The sequence below is a fragment of the Phascolarctos cinereus genome, unplaced genomic scaffold (assembly GCF_003287225.1).
Source record: "Phascolarctos cinereus isolate Bilbo 61053 unplaced genomic scaffold, phaCin_HiC Scaffold_1;HRSCAF=81, whole genome shotgun sequence".
Classification (NCBI taxonomy): Eukaryota; Metazoa; Chordata; class Mammalia; order Diprotodontia; family Phascolarctidae; genus Phascolarctos; species Phascolarctos cinereus.
This window is the reverse complement of record NW_027555514.1, coordinates 21,288,445-21,314,276: the sequence shown is the minus strand read 5'-3', so window position 1 is coordinate 21,314,276 and position 25,832 is coordinate 21,288,445. Positions and strand designations below refer to the sequence as shown.

Sequence of the window (25,832 nt, the reverse complement as noted above, 5' to 3'; positions counted from 1 at the left end):
ATTGCCGTCAGCTTAGATGACCCACGTAAAAAGTCGTGCATTCGTGGCAAATTAAACATTGATCTCTCCTCATTCTTATTCTCTGCATCCATTAGAATAAATGTCATATAAAATTCTAAATATGTTAATGGAAAGAACATAGCCTTATCTGAATTAACCCCTGTATATCCCCTGTAAATTACATCAAGGTTTCCTTGTCTTTTCTTTTTTTTTATCATCGGGGCATTTAGATCAGATCTACTTTATATGGGTTCTTGTAAATCCACATTGACTAGACTTCATTCAATTATGACTTGACTTCCGGTTGTTTCTCTGTTACGTCACTCAAATCTGTATTTTTCCAGTTCCTTTTTCAGTCATGGTCATCAAACATAAGTTCTGTTTTTCCCTCCCTGTGTACTCCAGATGCCTTATTTAATACACATGATAGATTTCCCCTGGCTTCCCAAACTAGGAAGATGCCTGTTTTGCTCTGGGCTTCTGCTTCTTTTCAGGGACTCTAATTTTGTAATTACTTGTCTTGTCATGAATCTGATTTCCTCCAGTATTTCATCTTTCTCCCAGGAGAAATCCATTTGGCATTTATCCCTCATCCTGCTTTGTAAATATTGCAGCAAAGGATTCATCTGATTTTTGTTCAGCCGTCCTCTCTTTTCTGTCCGTAATTTGACTGCTCCATCTCTTCATCGAGGACCTCATGCCTCCACTGACTTGCCCACTTCTCATGTGCCTTTCAGTGAGAATTCCTGATTTAAAGAGCCTTCTGTTCTAGCCTCTCGCTATTTTTAGTTCCCATGTTATCAGAGACAGCTTTGTTCTTTTACTTCTCAGACTTTTCTGGGTGTCAGTGCTGGACCATAAGTGCCTCTTAGAAAGGTTCTGTCCAGGCTTCTGCACAATTGAGTTTGTGGCTAAAGCAGGCCTTTGTCTTGCTTCATACATGGAAGAGAAATACTCAGGATTACTAGACCTTTCAGATGTTAGAATGCAGTAGGCCACAATGAGAACACCGATGCTATGGAATAATACCCCTTTGGTAGATTTCCTGTGTGTTGGTGAGGAAGGGACATCCTGTTTCTATGTATGTAGGGACATGGTTTGCCTTAAAGTATAATAGAGTCAGTCATACTGTATAGAATCAGTAAACAAACATTTATTAAGCATGTATAAGAAATTGCAGTAGGCACCTTTGGGGATACAGAACATAAAAGGCATGGTCCCTGCACTCAGCAAGAATTGTAAGGTACACATACACAGATGGAAAAAAGGAACATTTCACGGTGGTGTGTGTCATAGAATAACTAAAGGGGTGAATGGGACGTCAAAGACCGCCTCGTTCAGCCAGACCTAAATAGGTGTCCTCTCTATAGCATCTCCAAGAAGTGATCATCTATTCAGTGACAGGGAGCACACTACTCACTAAACTTTGGGGTGAAGAAAACCCTTTCTTTGAGCTGACCCTGTCCCTCTCTCCCCGCCCTGTGGCTCCTAGTTCTGCTGTCTAGGAGCCAAGCAGAACACAAGCCAGCCCTTCACAGAATTGTCCCCTCCTGCCCACTGAGTCCTCGTTTCTCTGGACTGAGCGTCCTTGGTTCTTTCTGATAATCTTCCATCATCAGTCCTTCCATCCTGGTCAACCTCCTTTTGGATACGCTGCTGCTGCTGCTTAGCAACGCCACTTGCTGAAACACAGCCACCTAGAGACAAAGAACTGAAAACAATGCGTGCCCATTTAGGTAATTACCGAACAAACTGTGACATTTGGATGCAGCAAATTCTTGTGCTGTCCAAAATGAAGACTGTCAGAAATTCAGAGAAACCCTGGAAGACTTCAGAACTGATGGGGAATGAAGCAGAGAGGAGCAGGAGACTCGGTGTGCTGTAGCTAAGCCGTGGAGCTGAAAGCAGTGCTGGAAGGCGGCTGACTCAGGGACTAGGATGATGGCACTGGACTGCTTTGGGGTCGCCACCTGTGCTTCCGCCTCACTCATTTTCTTGGTTACTTTGCTTCCCTTTGTCTCTTTGTTACAAGGCAGAATGTGATGGTGTGAGTGGTAGAGAGGGAGCCTACCCTGGAATTTTTTACTGTGGTATAAAAAACAAAAACCATCAATGGCAGCTTGGTTTTTTTAATGAAAAGAAAATATGGCACCCAGCACTAAATACTGTGCTCCAAAGCACTGTATCTGACCGTGGCAAGACGGGCACTTCCCTCTTTCTGGCACATAGTAGGTGCTTTGTCAAATTGAATTAAATTCTGGACACTATGTCTCTTAATTCAGTCTTAGATTTTGTGGTTGTCATGGTCCCCTGCCGACTTACGGGGACCTTGTAGATCAATGAGGTGGCCATCAAGATGTCATTGCTCCTAGGATGGCAGTGCAGTGATGCACCAGCTATTGCAAAGCATCTGTTAAGGGAGTTGGTGCCAACAGCTGCAGAGTCCTCGAGGACATCGGAGAAGGAGAGAAGGGAGTGTTCCAGGGTGGCAGGGACGAGGGAAGGTCTTCACAGCGAGGAGAAGGTTTGAGCTAGGCTTTGGAGAAAGACTGGGACCCTGCCAGGTGGGGAAGAGGGGCAGAGCGAGCCAGGGAGGGGCGTAAACAAGTGCCAGGCTGAAAGGAGAACGTCCAGGGGCCTTTTCTGAATAAGATTCCCCTCGAGGTAAGATGTTAAGAAGCAGCACATTGCACCATCTGTGCCCAAAATCGGTTTTAAAGGAAGCAAGTGAAGAAGTAGCTGTTGAGTACCCCAAATCCAAATGTCCTATATCTAAGTGTCAGGCGGCGGGCAGGGACCTCTGAGGCCGTCTGGTTCAAGCCAGCCCTGACATCCAGGCTCTGTGTGAATCACGTGTAGAGAGTGGGAGCCCGCTGCTTCCTGAGGCAGCACATTCCACTTGGGGGCAGCTCGGCCAGAATGTAAGCTCCCCGAGGGCGGGAGCTCTCTCAAATGTGTATTTTTATCCCTAGCACTTAGTACAGTGCTTGGCACAGAGTAATTGCTTGATAAATGTTTTTTCATCCATTCATCCATCCACCAAACTTAACCTTTTCTCTCCGCTTCTTCCATCCGTCCCTACTACCTTTGTATGTATCCCTTTGAGATACAAGTAGGAAATGTCTGATCCATCTTTCCTACAAACGCCCTTCAGATACCTGGAGAGAGCTATGAAGTCTCCTGTTAATAGATCTTTGATGCTTTGCAGAGCTCTGATTAGGAATGACTGACTGGATTAATGATGGAGATCTGCACCTCATTTCATTTCCTCAGGTTTGTGGGATATTAGGGCATCTTAACATGTGCGTCTTTCTTCTTGTTTCCAGCACGCCCTGCTGGCATTGAAGTTTGTCCTGGCCTTTGTCATCCCCGATAAGCCACAAGAGATCCAGGTGAAACTGGCCAAGTTGGAATTTGAGTCTGTAGAAGCCCTCAAACAACAGGTAAGAGAAACTCCTGGGGAAGAAAAGAAATACTGCTGAGAGCCAGCCACGCCCTCCGCCTTTGCTTCAGGCCTATCTTCTGCCAGTCTGAAGAAATACAAATAGTCCCGGCACAGGCCCACTTCCCCTCTCATATAACGCCAAGGAGTAAGCCAAATCCTGCATTTGTCAGACTAGTCTGTATGTGAACCCTTTCATGTCTGTTTCTATAATTCTTTCATATTCACTTTCATATTCCTTTATTTCTGTATTTCTTTAGCAAGATACATGGTATTTGTTTGCTCTGACAAACCACGGCATTCTATAAAATTATGACCAGTTCAAGAAGGTAGGAACAACAAAAATCAGAGGATGGAAAGTATGGGGTGTGCAGGAAGTGTCGCTGGTGCTGGGCCACCGATTCAGTTAGTTGTACAGGTATGCTGGGGGGCCTGGCTGCCATCGTGCACTGGCTTTTTGAGGCGTTTCATTGAGAAAAGAAAACTTGACTGAGAAATCTTAGTGATTCTTTCCTTACTTGGTATCACGTGTTTGTTTTCCAAAGAGCAGCAGCCGTCATCTGTTCAGCGTGTTGGGTACGCTCGGGGTTCCGGTACAGGCCCAGTTCTGGGTCTGGGCCGCGCCCTGGGGTGGAAGGGATTTGTGCCAGGATGCCTCCAAGGGGATGCTCTTGGGGGACTGTGGTGTATTGGTTTAGTCACCCAATCTGATGTAAACACATCTGTTTCCTAAGATGAGGTCCATCTCTAGTAGAGACGTGAAAAATCACACCAAGTTCCTGGAGCCTTACCTCCGGCCCCAGGAAGAGGATCCTCTACTCCTCATCTTCAGCTGGGCAGCTACTTTTTTAGCACCAGAGGACAAGCATGGGGTCAAGCAGAGTGACATAGAGCCCAGAGGTGGCCCAAGGTCAAGGAATAGGGCCAGGCATCCATGACAGGTGAGTTTGGAGAACTTCTCAGGGACAGAGTGAGAGTTCTGATGCCTCCTTCCTCCTTCCCCTCTGCTTGCCCCGAAGAACTTGGGGATTGGCCACTCCATAGGCCGGGGGCACTGTGATCTCCCCCAGCATCGTCTGCGGCAAGAAGCAGTGTCTTCACACAACGCCCTATGAGGCAGTGCAGAAGTCCTCGCAGAGGGACCCATAATGCTTGTCTTGACTAACTCGTGCTCTAGGCAGGTGTTAGAGACAGCTCCCCTTCCATTGAAAGTTGGCTTGTGGCAACAGGAAGGAATCTAGGCAGCCTGAGATTGCACAGTGTGCTCTCGCCCCTTGTCTTCCATCTCATATTGAGCTTCCTGAATGGCAGGCCAGCTGAGCATTGAGCTGCTAGGCTCCCATCTCTGCCACAGTAATCGTGGGCTGACTGTGTGCCTCAGCCACGGACCCCAGGGCAGAAGAAAGGCACTGAAAGTAAAGTGAAGACCAGATCTAGTTAACTGCGGCTTCCACTTCCTGCGAATGACCAAGGACTGACTTTTGTTGCGATCACTCAGCTAAGGACAGGGAGGGATGCAGTCTGTCAGGGAAGGAGATGGGACCTAGCCAGAGGGAACTGTTAAAGACAGCACAAAGCAAGCGCCAGGTGATGCCAGAAGGAAGAGGCCACCGCTGGCGGTGAGAATGGGGTAGAGAAGGAGAAGAGAGAGGAGAGTTATGAGAGTGGGGTCCTTGAAGTGAAGAGAGAAGAGAGTGCTCAGGGACCCTTGGAGCTCAGTCAGCAGGGCCAGAATCTGCAGGCAGAGAAAAGGGATGCAGGCTGACGAAAGGCCCCCACATGTGACCCTGGTGAGCGAAGGGAGCGAGGCGGGGCCGAGTGGGCTACAAGGGTCAGGGGAAGGCCTGAGCACCTTGTGGACAGATGGGAAAGCTGGATGAGAGGGCATGGCTACTGTAGCAGGACCCTGGAGGGGTCAAAAGGCGGTGGGGTCAGTGTGAAGGGTTAACCCAGGGAGTAGAGGAAAGGGAGAATGGGGGGAAGGAAGGAAGGAAAGAGGGAGGAAGGAAGACCGGCCAGAGCACTTATTAGGCTTTTGCTATGGGCCAGGCACTGTTGGGATGCATTTCTCCAGTGCAGACATCCCCTGCCTTCAGGGAGCTGATGTTCCAAAAGGGTTACAACAGATATCCCCAGGAGCCTGGCTGAGAGGCAGGGAGAAGCTTCGTGTCAGGTTTAGGAGAAAAGGTTATAGTCAGAGAGCAGCATTTCAGGGCTCAGATCTTGGAGGAGGAGGCGCCCTCTGAGACATCATGAGACCAGAGCAGGTTGTGCCTGAAGGGTGATGACCCTCTTAGAAGGATGTGTCACCAAAGTTCCTCCCATTAGGCTACAGCTGCTTCCTCTTAGCTTGATTCATATCTGAGTCACACCCCACTCCATGCAGGTGCAGCCCAGGGCCATTCAGTGACGTCACTCTGGGCTCCTGTGAGCCGCCCTACCTTATTTTAAGGTCCTTTCAAAAACTAGACATCCTGAACTTTTAAGTGGTCTCTACCCGGTGGAGTCTCCATTACTGCCCAGTACTGACCACTTGACAAAGAGGAAGGGGAAAGACCAGGCTGATCTCTGTTCATCACCAGCCTGTTTTCCCTTGGGTCCTCCTTGATTCCTGCTAAGTCTTTCTCAGTTTCAGTATTTTCTATTCTAAGTCCCCCTGGGATGGAGTGATGTTTTATGGAGCTCGGTTTTTCTCTTTTCCTTTTTAAATATCATATCTGCCATGATATTAGTTTCTTTGACATGGGCTGGCAAATGAGGTGAATTTTTAAAGAAGAAAGCGTCGGATAAGAGAATTGTTTATTTTTTAAAGGGCATTTTCAAATGCTCTGAAGCATTCACTCATGGTGACCTTTAGGACTCAACCCTGGACAGTAAATACTTTCTTGATGATGCTTTTTCTCATTTTTAAATTGATTTCAACACTCTTAACCAGGAGCATTGCAGCATAATATGGTCTTTCTGTCCAGATCCTATCTGATGGTATGGAGCACAAACTCAGAAGTGCCCCATTGTACTGACCTCTAGCAGCCAGAGTTGGGGTGAACTTGGCTGCCACAAACAAGAACATGTCATGGAAAGAGCCCTGGATCAGGAGTCCAAAGACCAGGACAGTCTGAGCAGTCACATCACCTTGGGGAAGTCTTATGCCCCCTCTGAGTACAGTGCCTTCAGCTGGGAAATCAGGGTGACTGTCTGTGCCCAGGGACCTGCCAAATCCGCTGGTCTGGAGCTGTCAGACAAGGTCTACACAGCTTCAGAAGTCACTTTGAAATGATACTTATAATCACGAAGGGCCTGAAATCATGGCTGGGGAAGCAATGGCCAGCAGGCTGGTGTCCCCGGCAAGCCTAAGCTCGGTCATCTGGGGACACCAGAGCCAACCTGGAGCTCTTTCTTTCTCCTTTGTTGTCAGAGCTGTAGGAGCCCGAGTCTGGGACTTTGAGGAAAGCCATCTTCTAGTCAAGGTTTATTCTGCCCAGAGAGTCCGAAGGCTGCCTGAAGCAGATGTTTTTATCTGTGTGTCTTTAAATGGAATGACATTCACCAAATGTAAAAGTGATTACACATGGGAACCTGGCACTTTGGAGTTCACAAAACCCTTTCTTCCAGACCACCCTGAGAGGTGCCCAGGGCCAACAGGATTTCGCTCTTTCAAAGATCCCTGCTTACCTTGGCCAGGCCTCCCTCCAGCAGCCCAGATCCTGAAGCCTTTACAGCCTAGGGAGGCTGGGACCAAAACACTCATCACTGTGTGGCTTACCTGGTGATGAACCTCTCTGATCTCAGCAGGCCTGGTCCTCTGGGACAGACACACAAGCCCCTACTAGCTCTACATTGGAAGGAATGAACAAACGAATGAATGAAGCATTTATTAAGAGCTCCCAATGTGCCAGGCACCGAGCTAAGCTCCAGAGAGAGGAACAGAAAAGCCAGAGCCCACAGGTTCTCACAGAGCAGGTGGAGAAGCTCCTGACGTGGTCCTGACAGGGCAGTGGCAAAGCGGTTAGTTATACAGTGCTTCTGATGGCTTTTCCCTTGATAAAACTATCTCCAGTTGAACATTGGTGGTGCCAAGAATTCTGAAGACATTTTTATTAAGTCTTTAGAACTCAATGAAGTAGTGTAAATGTTATTATTGTCATATTATAGAGGAGGAAGTGGAGACTCAGAGAGGGTTTCTGGCCCAAAGTCACCCAGGCAGTGCATGTCTGAGGTGGGATTTGAACCCACAGCCTCAGCCCCCAGAGCCAGAGCTCTTTCTGTTCAGCCCCACTCTCTCCTATATAGTCCTAAAGCTCCTAAGTCTGCTAGCCCTTAACAGCTAATTGTGCAGTGCTACTCTCTCAATGCCCTGGGGCTTTTAGATGGCTCCTCTAGCTTCTGTTTTTAGATGATTCATTGTTTGTCTCAGATTTCTGAAATGCACAGCTTTCAGCCTTTGAAATTTAGGGGGAATTTGTACTTTCCCCTACATTGTAGCCTGCATTTTGTCCAGTGCTTTAACGCCAACAAACCATTTCTTGACAATAATCCTAGAGGTTAGCAGTGCAGATATTGTGCCCATTTTACAGATGAGGAAGCTGAGACTTAAGAAAAGGGAAGTGAATTATCCAGGGCCACTCTTTTAGGAAGCATTGGAACCAGGATTAGAACTCAGGCTTCTCTGGACTTTATGGCCAGTTCTCTTTCTGCCATGCTGAGCTGCTCTCCTGCAAGAGTTTTATTGCTATAAGTTGACTGTGTTTAGCTTAAGTCCTGGGAGACAACTTGGATGGTGTATTTTTTGTGATGGTGTTTCAGAATGTTTAGATTCATATACTTTATTGCTGCCTTTTGTTTTCATGCCACATTCATTCTACATACATCCGTCCATCCTCCTTTATCCACTAAGTCCTGCCTTAGAACAGGAAAGGAAGGAAGCAGGGAAAGAAGGAAGGAAGGAAGAAAGAAAGGAAGAGAGAGAGGGAGGGGGGGAGGAAGGAAGGAAGGAAGGAAGGAAGGAAGGAAGGAAGGAAGGAAGGAAGGAAGGAAGGAAGGAAGGAAGGAAGGAAGGAAGGAAGGGAGGGGAGGGAAAGAAAAACACACAGCAAATTCAACTATACATCAAGCCTTTCTGACCACACATGTAATATTCCATGCCCATAGTCCCCTGCCTCTAGAACAGAAGGAGAGAAGTACATTTTAAAAACTCCCTGAGACCAAGCTTGGCCGTTGTGGATTCATAGACTCTTAGAGCTGGACTGCAGCTCCTTCATTTTCCAGGTGGGAGAACTAGAGTCAGAATTATTCCGGACTTGCCCAAGGTCACCCAGTTGGTCAAAGCTGGAAGTAGACCTGGGGGCTCCTGGCTCCTAGTGGCATAAATTGGACGTTAAGTCATTCTTCCTTCTCAACACCGTCGCTGAAGGTTTGATGACCAGCTTCAAAACCTCTGAAGTGCAAAGTGCTGTGTTCTAAAAGCTAAAATCTCACAGTCCTGTTAAGAGGCCATTCCAGCCCAGCCATTAGGCGATTTGAGGCAGGCAGCTCTAAACCTTAAGTCTGTAGCTGGCCGGTTCACTGGAGTTGATGAGGCCAAGGCTGCTATTTGGAATCCAGGTGGGCTTCTGGCTCTCTGTTGTGCCACAGGCCAGACTTAACACTTAATCTCCACAGAAAGTTATCAATTGACATCTGTAATAAAAATACGATTGCTTGATGTCCTAAAAGAAAACAGTTTGATCCAGATAAAGATTTGGGCTTTAGGCAACACAGTAGACATGAATGCATCGCAGAGCTCTCTTGCTTGTCTGAGGATAGAGAGGATAGTTAAGCTGCTCTCAGTGCCCTCTGCTGGCTGATCTGTGGATTTATTTGGATGGTTACTATAGAGAAGTGCTGAGAGAAAGACATCTAGGCTGCTCATTCCTACCCTATATAGTTCTAATGCTACTTGAAAAAGCAGAAGGATGAAGAAGTTATATTCTTGAGGAAGTAAAGCAACGTCCATGTCTCTTGGCATTATATTTTCATTGTGTTTGGTTTCAAGAAAAATAATCATGTTCTATCCACGTGCAGCTGTCTTCTTTAGCAATGAGTTTTAGCTTCTTGAACACGACAGTGAACATACTCAGCTGTCACATACGTCTTGCAAATGAGGGACCCCTAAGAAGCAGTGGGTATAGCGGCTAGAGAGCCAGCTTTGGAGGGGACAAGACCTGAACTCAGGGCCCACCTCTAACATGTCCTGGCTGGGTGACCTTGATAGAACCTCTCGGGACCCCACAAAGTTGGAGAATGTTAGTTGAGGGAGTTCCTTGTACCAATGAAATCACAGATTTGGAATTCCTCTCCCCCCCTTCCCCCCAAAGGCTCGCCCCATGGTAAGGAACTGCGGCCACTTCACAATGGCTGCAGTTAAGGGATCATGGGGTTTAGTGATCAGAAAGGGCCTCAGTGATCCATTCTCCACATTTCATTGATGAAAAAGCCCAGGGTCCTGGGGGAGAAATGACTTGTCCAGAGCCACCATGCAGGTCTTAAAAGGGAGAACTAGGATTGAAATTCAGGTCCCCAGCTCCAAATCCATCGTCCTTCTACTCAATCGTACTATTTCCTTCCATTCACTTATATTTTATCAAATTATTTTCTTATTTAATAAATGAGAAAATATTTGTAAAATGATTAGCATAGTGCCTGGCACATAGTAGGTGCCTAATAAATGCTTGTCCTTCTTTTCCCTTTAAAGATTTGTGATTTGAATCAGCTGAAATTAGATTCCAGGTAAGCCACATGACCACCTGGCTGTTAGAGTAAGGCAAGGTGACTACTATAGTCAAGAGTTTTCAATGGAGGCATTTTCAAGGAGTAGGTAAAACTGGCCTGGCTGTTTTTGAGGTAAATGTTAAGGTTTTATAGGTATTCGTGGCTCTGGGTTTGATCTTGAGAACTTCTTTCAAAATTTTCTTTTGGTTCCTGCCCCCCTGTTTTGCCCCAGACAGGATTTCTCCTGGGAATATCCAAATTTGCCTTGGGTCTTAGTCTCAAAAACAAAAAAAAGCAAAGAGGCTCAGCTCCCAACAGAGCCCTCAAGCCACGAAAACACCCAAGATGTACAATAACAAATGCAATAAAAAATATATAATTCATCTGAGCCAGATTCCTTCAAGAAACCCCCATTTCCTCCTATGGTGAGTGTCAGCCCTCCCTAGAAACCTCACCATCTTCCCTGTATGGTCCTCCAGATTTAATTACTGCTTTGAGACCCCGTACCTGTAGAGGAAAGAATGCAGGCAGAATCCAGTAATGCCCAGTTTCTGGTAAGCCCCACCTCCTGATAGCCTCTGTTATCTTCCAGCTTACCTTCCTGGCCCATCCACAGAAAGGGAGTGCACTTAGAAGAATTTGAAGGTTAACTCTTGTCCCCAGAAATGCACAGTGCATATGACTCACCAGTTAGTCAGTCAGTAAACGTGTATTAAGCCTTTATTATATGTGCCAGGCACTGTGCTAAAGGCTGGAAGGGGTCATCCCTGGCCATCCAGGTTAGGTTGCCCTTCTTGTGACTCTTTACTTGCTGGACCCTCACTTGATCCAGGAACTCCTCCTCTCTGTCCAGATTTGACCCAGAATTCCTTACTGTGTCCATGCATTGCCATCTCTCTGGGGCTGCCTAGTTCCCCTGGAATGGATAAGTGTCTGCATAGGCCCCCTTCTATAGAACCAATTCAGGTTGAGTTTAGGCTTTTCAGTTCTCTATCTGCTGTGTCCCCAATTCTCCAGGCCTGCTTTTTCTCTGCCCACTTTAAAAGCCAAGGCCTTATCAATAGCCACATGAAAAAAATACTCCGAACCACTAATAATTAGAGAAATGCAAACTAAAGCAACTCTGAGGTTCCACCTCATAACCATTAGATTGGCAAAATTGATGAAAAAAAAGAAATGGAAAATGCCAGATGTTGGAGGTTCTGCGGGGCCCCTGGCACATTGGTGCCCTGTTGGTGGAGCTGCGAGCTGGTCCAGATATTCTGGAAATCAGTGTGGAGCTCTGTCCTCAAGGGATCAAAACTCTTGTGTACCCTTTGTTAACCTTTGGCCCAGTAGTACCACTGGTAGGCCTATATCCCCAAAGAGGTCAAAGAAAGAAGAATGGGATCCATCTGTAAAAGATATATATAACAGCTCTTTTAGGATTGGCAAAGAATTAGAAGCTAAGGATGCGCCCATTGGTTGAAGAACAGCTAGACAAATTATGGTCTATGAATGTAACGGAATGATACTGCACCATAAGAAATGGTGAAAGGGACAGTTTCAGAGAAATGAGGGAAAACTTGTCCAGACTAATGCCAAAAAATGAGAACAGTCTATACCATAACAACAATGCTGTAAAAATGAACAGTTTTGAAAGACTTTAGAATTCTAATGAATGCAGTAACCAGCCACCCGGCACAGAGAGGTGATGGACTCAGGGTGCCCGTGGAGACAGAATACCTACTCTGGCTATTCATGGCTATTCATATTTGTCACAAAGGTTTTGTTTTGCTTCTTCTACTTTTTTTTCTGGTGGGCATGGGATTGGAAAAGAAAATAGATAATCTGATCATTGGGGAAAAATTTTTTTTAAAGACTAAACCCAAGGATGTAAATTAGGTTTATGAACTGTCTTGAGCTTCAAATAAGCAGGACAAAAGAACTCATATTTCAAAGGAAACATAAATGTTGGAGGGCCGAGGGCCAATCGAATGCAGCAAGATCCAGAACAATAGCAGGGCCCATCTCTCATGGAAGGAAGAAGCCATGAGTCTTGTGTCAGTGCTGATAGTAGCTGTGGAGTCTTCTTATTAGGATCTGTACATCCAGCAACTTTAGAGTCAGATTTTCATATGCATTATGTTTTCTTGGAAAGGGAAACTCGTATTGTTCTATTGGAAGTAGTTTGTAGAAGTAACTACCACTTGAATGTGCCAGTAGGCGTAGATTAAAATTGGACCACACTGAAGTACGGGAAGGTATTCAGAGACGCCAGGTAACTCCTTGTGGGCAGTTACTGAGATGCTCCAAAGACTCTTGTTGGCCCACCAGTGGCTTACCAAATGTCTGGTTTCCTGATGGAGAGAAGCAATGATTATACAGTTAGAGAAGAAACTCAGGAATGACGTGACCATAAGAAAATACGTAATCATGTTCATCTGTGCTGGAATTATTTTAAAGGCAAAGCATAGGAAAGTAATTTGTAAGTTTCTTCCTTTTAAGTTATCCCAAACCATATTTTTATTCTTCTTTAAATAAGAATCATATGGCCATAATTGTAGCTGCCTTATAAGAGACACGTAGACATTGTCTTTTGTTTTCATCTTCAGAGGATGTTAATTTTTTGAGGGAGATGGATCAGTATCTTTGCTTTCTGAATTCACCTTTGGACATGGCTTGAGTCAGTTCAGTGAAAGCTTTCTTCTCCTTGACATTGTGACTGATCCTTGATTTCACTCAGTTCCTTGGAAGCTCTTAAGGAATGGGAAAAGCAGTTACTTTTGTCATCTGTTCTCATCTCTGTCATCGGACACCTAACGCTGAGACTCTGAAGGCCATCCAGCTGAGCCTGCCAAAATCCAGGCTGCCCTCACCACAGGGAATGTCACCACGCAGCGGGAAACACTCAAAATTAGGAAACAGGATCTAGGTTTGAATCCCAGCTTTCACCTGCCATTCATGTGGCCTTAGGCAGTTAACTCACCTCCCCACGACTCAGTTACCTCCTTTGCAAAATGAAAGGGTTGGATTTGTTGACCTCTAACATCCCTTCCAGCTCTGAGTCTTTGGTCCCATAATCCTAAAAGACTTCCAAAGCAGATCATTCAAAATGGCAGGCAAAGTTGGTTTTATTCTTATTTTCTAAGGGGAATTTAAAAAATAAATAAAAACCACTATAGCAAACCAGGAGGATTACATTTTATTGTATTGTATTGCTTTAAATTTACTCCAGTAAACAGTGCACAGTGTGATATCGTAAATAGAGAATTGCAGATCAGGGTTCAAATCCTGCCTTTGGTACATCCTAGCTGTGTGACCCAGGACAAATATTTTAATCTCTCAATGACTTAGGCAGCTCACTGAGACACTGAGTTACAGATAACTGTCTGCTCTAAAGCGCAGACAGGAATTAATGCAAGGAATGTGCACACCAGCATCTAGTTCCAGGGAGCCCCCAAACAACCTATAACAGAAGGTACACTCTCATCAGGAAGCCATGAAATGGAGATACAAGGTCTAGAACAAGAGACCCCTGGAAGATATACTAGATATACTAGAAAATTAGCATCTGGTAAGATGAATTATTTGACAGCTATAATCCCATGTTATAAATGTGCATCCTTTCTTTAAACAAGGTTGTAGATATTTTGTCTTAGAAGAACCTTCTGATAGCAACCAGACAGCCCTACAGAAATCCATGTCTTTGGGAACTGTGGCCTGGACCTCCTAGGTTCTAGTCCTTATTTGCCCACCCCCAACTCACCATATGACCTGGTAATAAGTTACCTACAGCCGAGTTCTCAAATGTCCTGTTTGCTTCTCTCTGGAACGAGAACACTGGATGACCCCCAGGTGACCCCCAGCTTCCTTGCCGCTCTGACACTCTGTGTTCCTGTGGGGGACTGAGTGGCTTCTGACCTAACATATATACCCTAGTGCATTAACGAGATGCTTCAGCAAGATTCTGGGATAAAATTGTAGCATGAAACTAGGTTAAGATGATGGCAGAATTCTGCTGTGAGAGCAGACTTTAAATTTCTTACTGTGACCTCAATACTGTTAGCAGATTTTTCCAATGCCTTTAAAACTGTGTAAATAATTACATTACCATAGTTTGCACCTTTCGTCCAGGGCACGCAAAGTACTTTCCAAATATATTAGGCACATGCTAGGTGACAAATGATGTTCCTGGACAAAAATGAGGGATCATAAGACAGTCACTCTGGCAAAAGCAGAAATAAACAGTGGGCTCCTATGCCTCTCTTGGACTTCAACAAATAAACCTGACCTTAGGAATTGTAAGTGTGCTAAGAAACTCTCTTCCACTGCTGGTTTGGGTCCCTTGCCCCTGGCCCCCCTGAAGCTCAAGGCCCTCTAAACTTAGCCTCACCTACACTCTCTTAGGCAGGAGGACCAGGAATGATTGTTTAAATGATGGCAGTATGCTCAAAATAAGGAACAACTTGATTATGACTCTTGGAAGCTGTTGAAGTGAGCAGCCAGCAGACCCCATAAAAGTCAATGTTTGAAAAGGCCCAGCCAGGATCAACTGATGAGTGTGAATGCAACCTAACATCAGTGAAGGCCTCTGAGGATTGCGTAAAACCATTCCACTGAAAAAGCTCCCTGGACTGTGCATCCTAGAGCCACACTTCAGAAGGTGACGGCGGTTGGGTCACATTTATTCACTTTATAAATGGTGCATTATGGCTACACAAAAACGTTCTGCCCCAGGGTATAATAAAAATCTCACTAAGGAATAAAGCAAATTTTTTAAAAATTGCATATCTAGAAGAAAAATGTTATAGTTTTCTGATAAATCGATAGTGATTTCTAAAACATTTTTTCAGCTGTAAACACAATGCTAGATTACTCATTGGACTCAGAATCAAAAGACCTGGGTGCAAATCTTACTTCTGTCACTTAATAGCTGTGTGATCTTAGGCAAGTCCCTTACCTGCTCTAAGCTTCAATTTCTTTTTTTTTTTTTAATTTTTATCATACTTTGATATGTATAGAATAGTTTGTGGATAGCGGTGAAGCACTGGCCGTCCTTTAGTAATTCCTGACCCCAATCCTCTGACTCCAAATCCGGCATTCTTTCCACAACACCGTGAAAGCCCACGTGGCTTGTTCTCAAGTTTTCATCAAGGATACCTTCCGTACCTATGTAGACCATTCTCATCAAGATATCATAGAGTTAGGAAGCTGGTAGGTAGTCGCTGATAGAGGCTTTGGCCTTTTGGTGATAATTATGTTGTGATCGTGTCTGTTCTTTTAGAATATTCCCCGCTCTGAGACATGCTGACAATGCATCTTTGTGTCGTCTCAAACACCAGCTTCTTCTGAATGTATTTGGTTAGGTCCAGCTAATGCTTCCGACTTCATGGTCGTAAGCATTATCTCCATATCTTTACTTTGGGCTCCTGAGATGGTAGTGTCCGACTTGGTGGTTCTGCCATGACTGAAGAGGAGAATAGATCATTCCAACAGCCCTGGCAGCTCTGTTCCATTTCACATCTGCTTGTTGGTCAGGCCAGTTTGTCTGTCTGTGTTCTTAGGAGAATGGGGCTCAGACCCAACACCAAGCTTGCTGCTGGTCTGCCTTTCATTTCTATGAGGTGGTCCATCCCCGCTCTCTGGTTGCTTTCCAGTGCCCCTGTCCTCAGAGGCTGGTACTTGGCTGCCAGAGAGACAAGAGTTCAGCGGCTGAGGCTGACTCTTTGTTCACTGGGGCAGCTGGTTTACGCTTGCTGTGAAATGGTGACCCCATTCCCATTTCTTACACTTATGGGATCATAGATGTAGCGCCTGAAGGGCCTAAAAGGCTGCCCAGTCCCCCCCTTTCATTTTAGAGATAAACTGAGGCCCAGAGAGGTTTAGGGCCTTGGCTGAGTCACACAGTAGGGAGGGGCCAAGCTCCTTTGATGCCAAATCCAAATGAATGTTGGAATAGTTCTAATCACATGCATTGTGCCTCCAGTTTAATCTTTTCTTATTAGTTGATATTGATTTTGACCTTGGCTTTAAAATGCCAGTTATCAAGATGGGTCGCTAAGCATCAGAATACTTGGTTCTTTGAGATGGAGGTTTGAGCTTGGGTTGAAGGAACCTGGCATGCTCTTCATAGAATTTCTGTACTTCATCCCCTGGAACAGTGACTCGTGTATTGTTTGTTTGGTTTCGCTTTTAGGGAGCCCTGTTAGATGAGGTGACCAGGCATCCCATGAAATGCCGTTTCTGGTTGCCTTTCCGTATGGGATCTACTCACCTCTCTGAGGAAAACCTGTGAGCTGCCCTGCACAGAGCTCCTGGTTATCATGGTGATTATGGCATCTAGTTTCCCTGAGGATGAGGATGCCAGTGATGTGACTGCATCCTCAGAGCCTCTGGCACCTCAGCCCCCTGGTCTTTGGATGAAGCTCTCACGTTAAGAGTACTTACATTCAAGAGAAGAATGGCAAATTATTAATAGCGACACAAAATCATGTGCCAAGTCACTAGTAAGAAGAAAAATACAAATTAAAACCCCAAGGTTTCACTTCATGCCCAGTCAGCCGGCAAAGAGGAGAATGATCGATGGAGGAAGGGTCGTGGAGAGACAGGTGCACCTCTGCAGCTTTGGTGGAGCTGTGAATTGGTGCAGCTGTTCTAAAAAGTGATTTCGAGTTATACAGATAAAGTGAATAACGTGGACATGGGCTGTGACCAGAAATTCCAGGACTAAACATATCCCCAAAGGATGTCATTGACCAAAAGAAAGGCTTCATCTACACCTGAGTATTTATAGCAGCACATTTTGTGTTAGCAAAGAACTAGAAACAAAGTGGATAAAACCCTTCAACTGCCTAAATACGTGTGGTATGTGAAGGTAATGGAATATATTATTGTGCTGCAAGAAATCATCAGCATGATGAAACAGAAAAGCACGGGAAGACTTACAGATGAACTGATGCAAAGCGAAAGGAGCTGAGCCAGGAAAACAGTATAAAGCATGGCTGTCACGGGGCGATGAACAGTTAACAAGCACAGTGCAGGCAGAGCCGCGTATTGTGAAAGCATAATCAATAAGCCTGTCCCCAAAGAAGACAGACAGGAGAAGACATCTCCCTCTGCTGCTTTGTAGAGATCAGGGTCCACAGGGGTGGGACAGTGCTGGGAAGGTCTGGTTTTTTCCCATGTGCTGATTGGTCTTTCAGGATTTTTTTCCCATTCATCTTTTCCTTTTTTAAGACAACTCCTAGTTTTAACATAATGGTGATTCCTAGAAATTTAGGCACTGTCATGCTGCCACCTTCCTAGAGTGGAAGTGGGGCCCACAAAAGACCGCTGTGGTCAAGGTACTTTAAGAAAACTCATCAGAATGTGAAGCTCCTAGAATGCAGAGCCTCTGAGCCTTTTTTTTTGCATCCCCAGCACTTAGCACAATGCCTGGCACATAGTAGGCTCTTAATAAATGCTTGTTGTCTTGTTTTCTTAGAATGCAAGATGGATTTGAAGGGAGAGAGAGACTGGGAGCAAAGATTGTTAAGAACTTTTTGCAATAGAGTAAGCCTTGTTGTCGGTGTGGTGACGGAAGGAATAAAGAGGAAGGAAGTGGTACAAGGGTTGAGATGTGGGGTCTTTGAGATCTTGTAGCTCAGTCTTCTGGTTTTCCAGATTTGGGTCCCCCAGGCCCCGGTCTCCAACCAAGAACAAATAGGTTGGGGTAAACTGATTGGCTGTGGAAGGAGCAGGAGATCGCCAAGAGGCCTCCGAGGATCTGAGCTTGGGGCATGGGGGCAGCCGTGTGCCACTAACCCAGACCTGGTCTGGATGGGGAGCCAGTGCCAGGCAGATGGTGAGCCCAGGTTGGAATGTGTGGCCTCGAGGCATCCTTCACTAACTCCCTGTTCTGACAGTGAACCCTCCCGGATTCCACCCTGGATTTGGAAGATTGGCTGTCATTGGTTACCTGTGCTAATGGTGGAAGTTAACCTTCAGTTTCATCTGGGTCATGGTATGTGTCCTGTCTACGTATCCCACATCTCCCTTTCCATTGTTAGCACGCCCCTCGAAGATGTTGCATGTAGAAGCTGGGGTCTTGCCATTATTCTTCTAAGGCGTCTTGGATCCTTGGTCAGACGGACAGTTCTCACCATGAGATCATAACAAGCCCACCCCTACCCCCTGGGAGCAAGGGCTGGGTCTTGTCTGATCTTTGATTCTGGAGCACCTAGCTCAATGCGTTACACACGTTAGTGCTTAATAACTGTTTGTTGAATGGAATCCTACAGAGTTTTTCTGTAACCTTCAAATGCTTTGGATTTAAAGCAGCCCTGATTACTTTGTAGCTGTGAAAGGTCATTACTCTAAGAATGGATTATTTCCTCAACCCCCTTTTTCTATAGGCTTGATCCTGTTCTGCTTACACTGTACTCAGGAAGAAATGTCTATAGATTCAGCCTGAATGGAAAGCCTCTTTAGAACAGGGTGAAGCGAGTTCTGGGAGCTCAGAAAACTGAGATTTAAAATGAAGTACATTTAGCTTTCTTAATGCCCAGTGTTGTCAAATCAATGACATTTGTCTGAGTAGTAGGTGTGGAAAGGTCAAATGCTTGTTTCCTGAAGAAGCCCATGCGGTATACTCTGACCACCTTATCCTCCCCCAGCTTTTAAAATGTTTTGAGTTCAGCAGCCCCTGGGCAGGCCTGCTCGCTCCTGCTTCTTCTGGGAAAATAACACAGGCACCGTGTGGTGCTTTACATTAGTTTCATAACTACAGTACACTTTCATGTGCTTATGTGAAAGCATCTTTTTATTCACAGCAGGCAGCTTTTAAAACACTTAGCATAGTACAAGCAACTTGAAATTCTGGACTAGGATAAACTGTGCCCTTCTTGGAAGCGTCAGGAAGGCGAGGCCCTCGGGCCCTCAAAGCAAGCCTTTCAGAGTGAGCCCCTGTGTGTTTCAATCCATTTTGTTGAAAATGTTTCTAAACTCTATTATAATAGTCTCTTTTCCTGTCATGGCAAATTGAATATACAAATGTAATTTAATGTTTCTTTTAGTCAGGATATTACAATGCCCCAAAGTCGGGATGTTGAATATAATTTTTGGTTGTACAGTATTGGCATGTGTGAATGTAAATGGTAAGTGATTGCATTGAATGTGTATTGCCCCAAGGATGTATCACATTATTGGAAACTCTGAGTCCAGCGGTTGGACCTCTGAAGATCACCTCCTTCCCACTGGGTCATTTATTGTACTCAGTGTGATGATAGAAATCCTTACAGATGCGGCCATTTGGCTACACTCTCAAATCATATTAACCCTTGCGATTCCTGGCCTAGTGTATTGGGCAGAGTAGGTACCATGTAAATGTTTGTGGAGGACATTTGACATCCAAGTTTCTGTTTTCCTCCTTTGTGGGGAGAGGAGAACGTGTTGCACTTCTTAAACCCCTCAGTCACTTTTCAGACATCTCTGTCCACTCACACTGTGGAGCTCAGTCCTGAGATCTGCAGTCATTGTTGGGACGGGACATTGCCCCAGCATCTTCAGGACCTGGCTGTGTGGCGACTAGCTAAGCAGGTCCCATGGTGGAAAGTCTGTGACAGCCTACCCAGTCAGAAATCTACCATGGACGATGACTTCAGGGGCAGAACTGACGATTTCTGTGTACAGATTAGAGATAAAGACTGAACCTATGATTTCATTGGTCACAGGAGTTCCCCACCAAGGTAGGGCAGGGCAGTACGTTGTTTGCAGTGTCTAAGCTTAGAGGGTCTTTTGGAGTACGGGGAGAGAGGCAGGGACTTGGCCGGGTATGGAGGAAACCTGAATGAGGAGGCGGGTGAGAATTCCAGCTTTGAGCTTCCTGCTCTGGTCACCATCTGCAGACTAGGCTTCTTCAGCTGTACGAGGGAGAGGCTGCACGGTCTCCTAGGCCCCTGAATCTGGGCTCCACATGCACCCCCATGCCCTCTTTAGCTGTGCTGCACAGTGAATCCATCATGGAATTAATCCACTTCATGAGTCAGGGATTCTGCCGAAGGCGTCGTTATAAATTCATGTTATCTGAATTTGTAAAATGCTAGTGCCTTGTCTCCTCCCCAGTCATTGCAAGATGGATGAGAATCTTAAAACATATTTTGTCCATAAGGGAAACTATTTTCCCTTGTTGTTAAATACGTGGAAATAGAAACTCTGGACTGTTAACGATTGGGCCTGAGAGTTCATTACAGTATCTTATTTTAATTCTTATTTCCTTCCCTAAGAAAACCAAACAAATGTTTGGAGAGATCAGTCCCAGTCCAGGCCTTTCTTTTTCTCCCTGCTGTTTAAAAGAGTTGATGGTGCTACATGGGACACCCTGGCTTCTTTTTAAATCTTTACTCACTAGAACAAACAGGCTGCCCTGTGTAGAAAGCTGAAAGGAAATGAAGGGTTTGCTTCCTCTAAAATATATGTAGATCTTGGATATGTCCCTGCTTTAAAAAAACAAACAGCTAGATCCTGTTGCACTTTATTGACAATATGTTGAAAAAAAAAAAGGAAATTGTTAGTTGGGCTTCATGTGTTTGAGGTTATATGACTTGCCCAGGGTCACACAGCTAGTAAGTGTCTGACTCTGGATTTGAACTCGGGTCCTCCTGACTGCAGGGCTGGTGCTCTGTGCACTGTGGTGCCCTCTAGCTGCCCCTCATCTATTCTAGAGGAAGCCATGTAATCTTTGTGATCATTGCTTCCTTTTCTAGCTGTTCCCTCGTAGTCCCTTTAGAATTGCATCTAGAAGGCACTGCAGAAAGACAGGCAAACTGACGAGCTGGTGAAGTTGTGAGCTAGTCCAGCCATTCTGGAAAGCAAATGGAGTTTATGCTGAGAAGGTGACATTGTACCCGGAACCAGGCCGCATTCTGGCCTGTAATGGGCGTTACAGCATGGTCTGTCTAAGCTGCCCTCTGACTTCTCAGATGCGGGTTTGACCTTTTCTCATATTTTGTGGGGACATAGAATCCAGAAGGACCTGGGTCCTACCAAAGAGGGGTCTTTTGCTCACTCAACATGCATTCATTAAGCACTCAGTGTATACTGTGGGGTGCCAGGGAGACAGCCCAACAAGGAGAGGGGCACCAGGGTCTGGAGAGATGGGGGAGGCCTCACGTACGGGTTGGAAGGGAGCGATGCCACAGCATGGAGGTGGGAGACGGAGGGAGGAGAGGATTGCGTGGATTCACTGTGGTAGCACCAGGAACCAGGGCTAGGAAACATACGTCGAGTCAGCGTGCATTTATTTATGTCATTATGTCATCAGAACCTTCACGCATGTGAGAGAAACTGGGGAAATGTGACAAGAAGTGGGCAGAGCCAGGGCTGGGCATGCCAGGTAGGCCTGGGGCAGAGCACACAGAGCCAGTCTGAAAGATAACCAGACCAGCCCTCCCCCTTGCATCCACAGTGAGGATGATGCAGCCGCGGTGGGTGGCCCCTAAACCTCCAGGAACTCTGTCTTCTGGCGCTCTCAGGTGACTGAGGCAAGGAAAGGGTATTAAATTACAATAGCTGAACTTCGGGGTGAGCTGAAGGAGGGATTTCTTGGCAGGCAGGGCAGAAAAGAGCCCAGGCTGGCTGCTGAGCCCAGCTGGAGGGGCTGCATCCCACCAAGAGAGTGGTGAATTCTCTTTCCAAACAGTTTACACGGCCCGCCTCTTAGCCTCTTCTGATGGTCTTTCCCACTTACCTTTGACTGTGCATAGTACAGAGCAGATCTGTGGGCCTCCGTGGCCAGTGGGGCCCCGCCCTGGCAGCCCTCAGATCTGCTGGCCCTGCTCTTACTGACCTGATGCTCCCATGTATTCTGAGCGATTCCTTGGATAGAGGTGTGATAGCCAGGCCAGTGCCGATGGGAGCTCTGTACCCAAGGGGATCAGACTTCAGTATCTCTCTGCCCCCAGGCCTGATCCAGAGTCCCCTGTGCTCCTCCCTGACAAGATCCATGGAGTGACTGAGCCAGGGTAAGTCGGCCATCCGCCGCTGCCCTTCATTTATGTGCATCCCTGTTTCTGTTCTTCATCTGCATCTTTTGCTGTCTTTTCTGTCTTAAGAGGATTTTTTATTCCTTCTTGGACCTACATTCCTCCATGTGCTTTTAGCACCATCACCGTTTGCAGTTTCATTTCTTGGCCAGCAATCATCCCACTTTCTCCACCGATAATAACAGCTAGCATTTATTAAGTGCCTGCTGTGTGCTGAGCACTGTGCTAAGCACTTTACAGATACGATCTTACTTGATCCTCACAACAACCCTGGGAGGCAGGTACCGTTATGATCCCCATTTTACAGATGAGGAAACTGAGGCAGACAGCGGTGACATGTCATGCCCAGGGTCACAGAGGATGTATCTGAGGCTGAATTTGAACTCAAGTCTTCCTGACTCCAGGCCCAGCTCTCTGTGCCCTGCAGAGCCCCCAACTGCCTCATATATACATGTAGAATCCCCACAGTTTCTTGATGTTCTTTGCCTTCTTCTCTCTCACTTCAAAGGCTCGTAGTCTTAGCCGAGCAGCTGGGCTGGGCTGGCCAAGCCACCTCCTTCTGTTTTCTTTTACATCCTGCTCTTGTTGGGGGTGGGGGCACCTTGGTGCCCAGGCTGATCACCTGATGTGGTCTTTCCTCTTCCCGGCCTTCCCAGGGTGTCTAATCCCACAGGGAGGTTGGGAAAACACAACAATGGATAACTTTTTGATCACAGCTGGTGAGGTGAAAATGGAGTGAATTCAGATCATGCTGCCACCTAACGTAACTTGCCATCTTTGGTTATGAAATGAATGGACTGCCTCTCCCTGCCCATGGATACAAGCCCCTGATAGGATTTTACATTTTTAATGTTGCAGCTCTGGCTGGGGAGTGAGGGGATACCTTCTGCCGAGGCCAGGGCAAAGGTCTGAATGCAGTCCGCTACGTCCGTGGTCATCCCAGTCCTCTGGTGGCCTTTCCCTAGAGGTGTAAGAAGAGAAGAGGAAAGGAACAAGCGAGACGCCCAAACTACGGTGGACCATCACAGCACGTGACCGAGAGGATTTTGAGAGTCAGAAAGTCAGGGGCTCCCTGAGGCCTGGAGTTATTCTGTTCTCCGGCCAGTCAAGGGTCAGTGAATCTTGGATCTGTGGTCACAGTGACCACGCTTGTCTTTGTGGCCACAAGAACTGGTTGTTTAAAGGAGTGGAGGCCCCAGAGTGAAGCTGTGGGACAGTTACCGTCCTGACCGTCTTCGGCGCTGCTCAAGATTGGAGTGTGGGCTGAGCCAGGCGAGCCAGGCAGGCTGGGAGCAAGCTGCCTGTGGGCTGTCTGTCACACATGTCCAGGTGCCTTCTCTTTCCACGTGCTCCTGCCCCAGACCTTTCCCTGTTTCTGCCACTGTCTCTGACTCTGACTCTTGTAACATCAGCTCCGGCTTCCTCGAGATCATTCCCTGGTAGTTGTTGGTGAGAGGCAGGTGCGGACAAAGGTGGAAAGAATCAGGGATGGGCCCTCCTTGCTCAGCCTCGCTGGCTGAGGCCACTGGTATTTTCCTGTCTCCAGGCTCTGTGAGCCTGTGTTTTTCAGTTCTCCTGTGCTACTTCATCTGGCTGATGAAGAAAAATCAAGAGGAATCACTTTCTCTTCCTTGCAACTTTATGGCCTGGCCCGGCGTGGCTTCTCATCAGCTGCATCAGAATCAGACAGCTTGGCTGGAGAGAACAGCAAAATCTGAATTCCTGTTGGTTAATTAAATCTGAACATCGCTGGAGCTGCAGGGAAGAAATGGTTGGTGACAGAGCCAGCCCATCCTTTGGAGTGGGTTTTCGGAAGGGCTAGGACTTCACCTTACAGTTTCCCCTGAACCCCAAACAAATAGGGAGGCTTGTTTTTCTTGCATGGTTCCCTGTTAGGTTTGAAGCCATGTTTGTGTGCAGCCAGAGTGTCAGTTTTCCCATGCTCCAAACACCATCGTGATGGCCCCACTCCAGAGACAGGCACCGTAGCAGAGAGCACCATTCAGGTGCTCCTGCCAGCTTTGTTTCACCAGGCAGTTCATTTACATTGATTTGATTAGGTCCCAGACAAAGAGCTAAAGAAAAATATGGAGTTGATTCCAAATTGAACTCTATCAGCTCACAGTCTTCTCCTTTTGAATCTCCTGGGCTCCCAGCTGGATTGAAAGGCATTTAATCTACCTCCATTAGGGCCACGTTTGGGTTACTACTCTCAAAATGACATCTTTGCGAAAACCAGAATGGGTAGCTGAAGGCAGACCCCACGGGAGCAGAGCTTCTCCCAGGGAAAGGTTCCCCACAGGCAGCGCAGTGCATATAGCACCAGCGTGGGACGTGCCTCAGGCCAGCTCCCCGTAGGCAGCTTCTAGTACATTTGGATCAGGATCTGTGTCATGCTGTTTTGACGCACATCATATTTTCCACAACAAAACCCCTGCTGCCCCAGTCAGCACAAGGGGAATGTTGGCTCCCACCCCTCACTGAAACCGCACGGCTCCAGACACAGCTGTGCAAGAAAGATAGCCGTGCACGTTGGCCGTTGACTGGGGAGATGGAAAATTCCTTTCAGGTGCGCCGGGGAGGCTGCTGTTAGCAGTGGTTTGCTGGGTCACTGCAGCTGTGGTAATTCATTCGGCAGTTGGTGGGGGATTTTAAAAAAGAAAGGTCATTCTCGGCTCTCCCAGAACTATGTTAGGCACTAGCAAACATCCAGAGAAAACTTGTGTCTCACAAACATCGCACCATTGTACTTAAAAGTCACATCTGATCATGCTTCCCCATGTGATGAGCCGGCATCTGGCTGTTAGCCTCGGCAGGCCCAGCGTCAAGGCAGCCTCGCTACCTTGTACATTCTCTAAAGGTTGGTGCCTCAGCGTTTACCTGTTTTCACACACCTAGCAAAGCCACGTGGAGCTGTCAAAGGTCAAGGGTGACTTTATTTTTAAAGGAGAAGCAAACTGCAGCTAGACTCCTAGCAGCGAGGGTCAGAAGGCTCAGGTGGGGCCCTGCAGGGGCCTGAAGCCAAGAAGTAATAGGCCCCAGAAACGGTGGGGACCAGTAGGCCACAGAGTGGTCATCAGGCCAGACTGTCCTGGACGAGGGAGCGCTCTCGGTTCCGGAGTGGGCAGACAGCTAACTAGCAAACCCTCCTGTGGTCCAGACTCCCTGAGACCCTCCCCAGGAACAGCCCTGGGGCGACTGTGTTCATGCCAAGAGATCCTGTCAGTGAGTCTGGAGTCTATAGAATCAGGGCAAAGAGGAGGCGAGCATTGGGTGTTGTCCAGTAGAAGGCTGTAAACCCCAAGAGCAAGCATGGGAAGTGCCCAAGGTGGTGTCGGCGGGCTTGCCCTCACCCATGGAGCACAGACCCTGGGCAGCTTTGCCACAACCCCCACCAGTTCCTGTAGTCTTTGCTTTAATGTTCCCTTTCTAGGCCGTTAGAATATTGCCTTATGATCCCCGTCAGAGAATCTGCTGAGAAAAGACCATTGCTTTTCCTCCCGCTCTGCTGGCCAAACCCACTGTTCAGTGAAAAACAAATTTATCCTATTCCGAGTTTAATGTAAAAAGAAACGTTCCCGAGCTTCTCTTGCCTTTTTGCTCTCTCTTACTCTCTGAAAGGTGTTTCACGGTGATCTCAA

The 25,832-nt window shown here is 46.7% G+C and overlaps 1 protein-coding gene across 1 annotated transcript in view; it reads left to right on the top strand.

Moving 5' to 3' along the window:
• ANO10 (anoctamin 10) overlaps nucleotides 1-25,832 on the top strand; it is a 233,615-nt gene that overhangs the window by 159,623 nt on the left and 48,160 nt on the right. Inside the window, 1 exon segment of the mRNA XM_020993215.1 lies at nucleotides 3,327-3,443. Coding sequence (XP_020848874.1) covers nucleotides 3,327-3,443 — 117 coding nt within the window.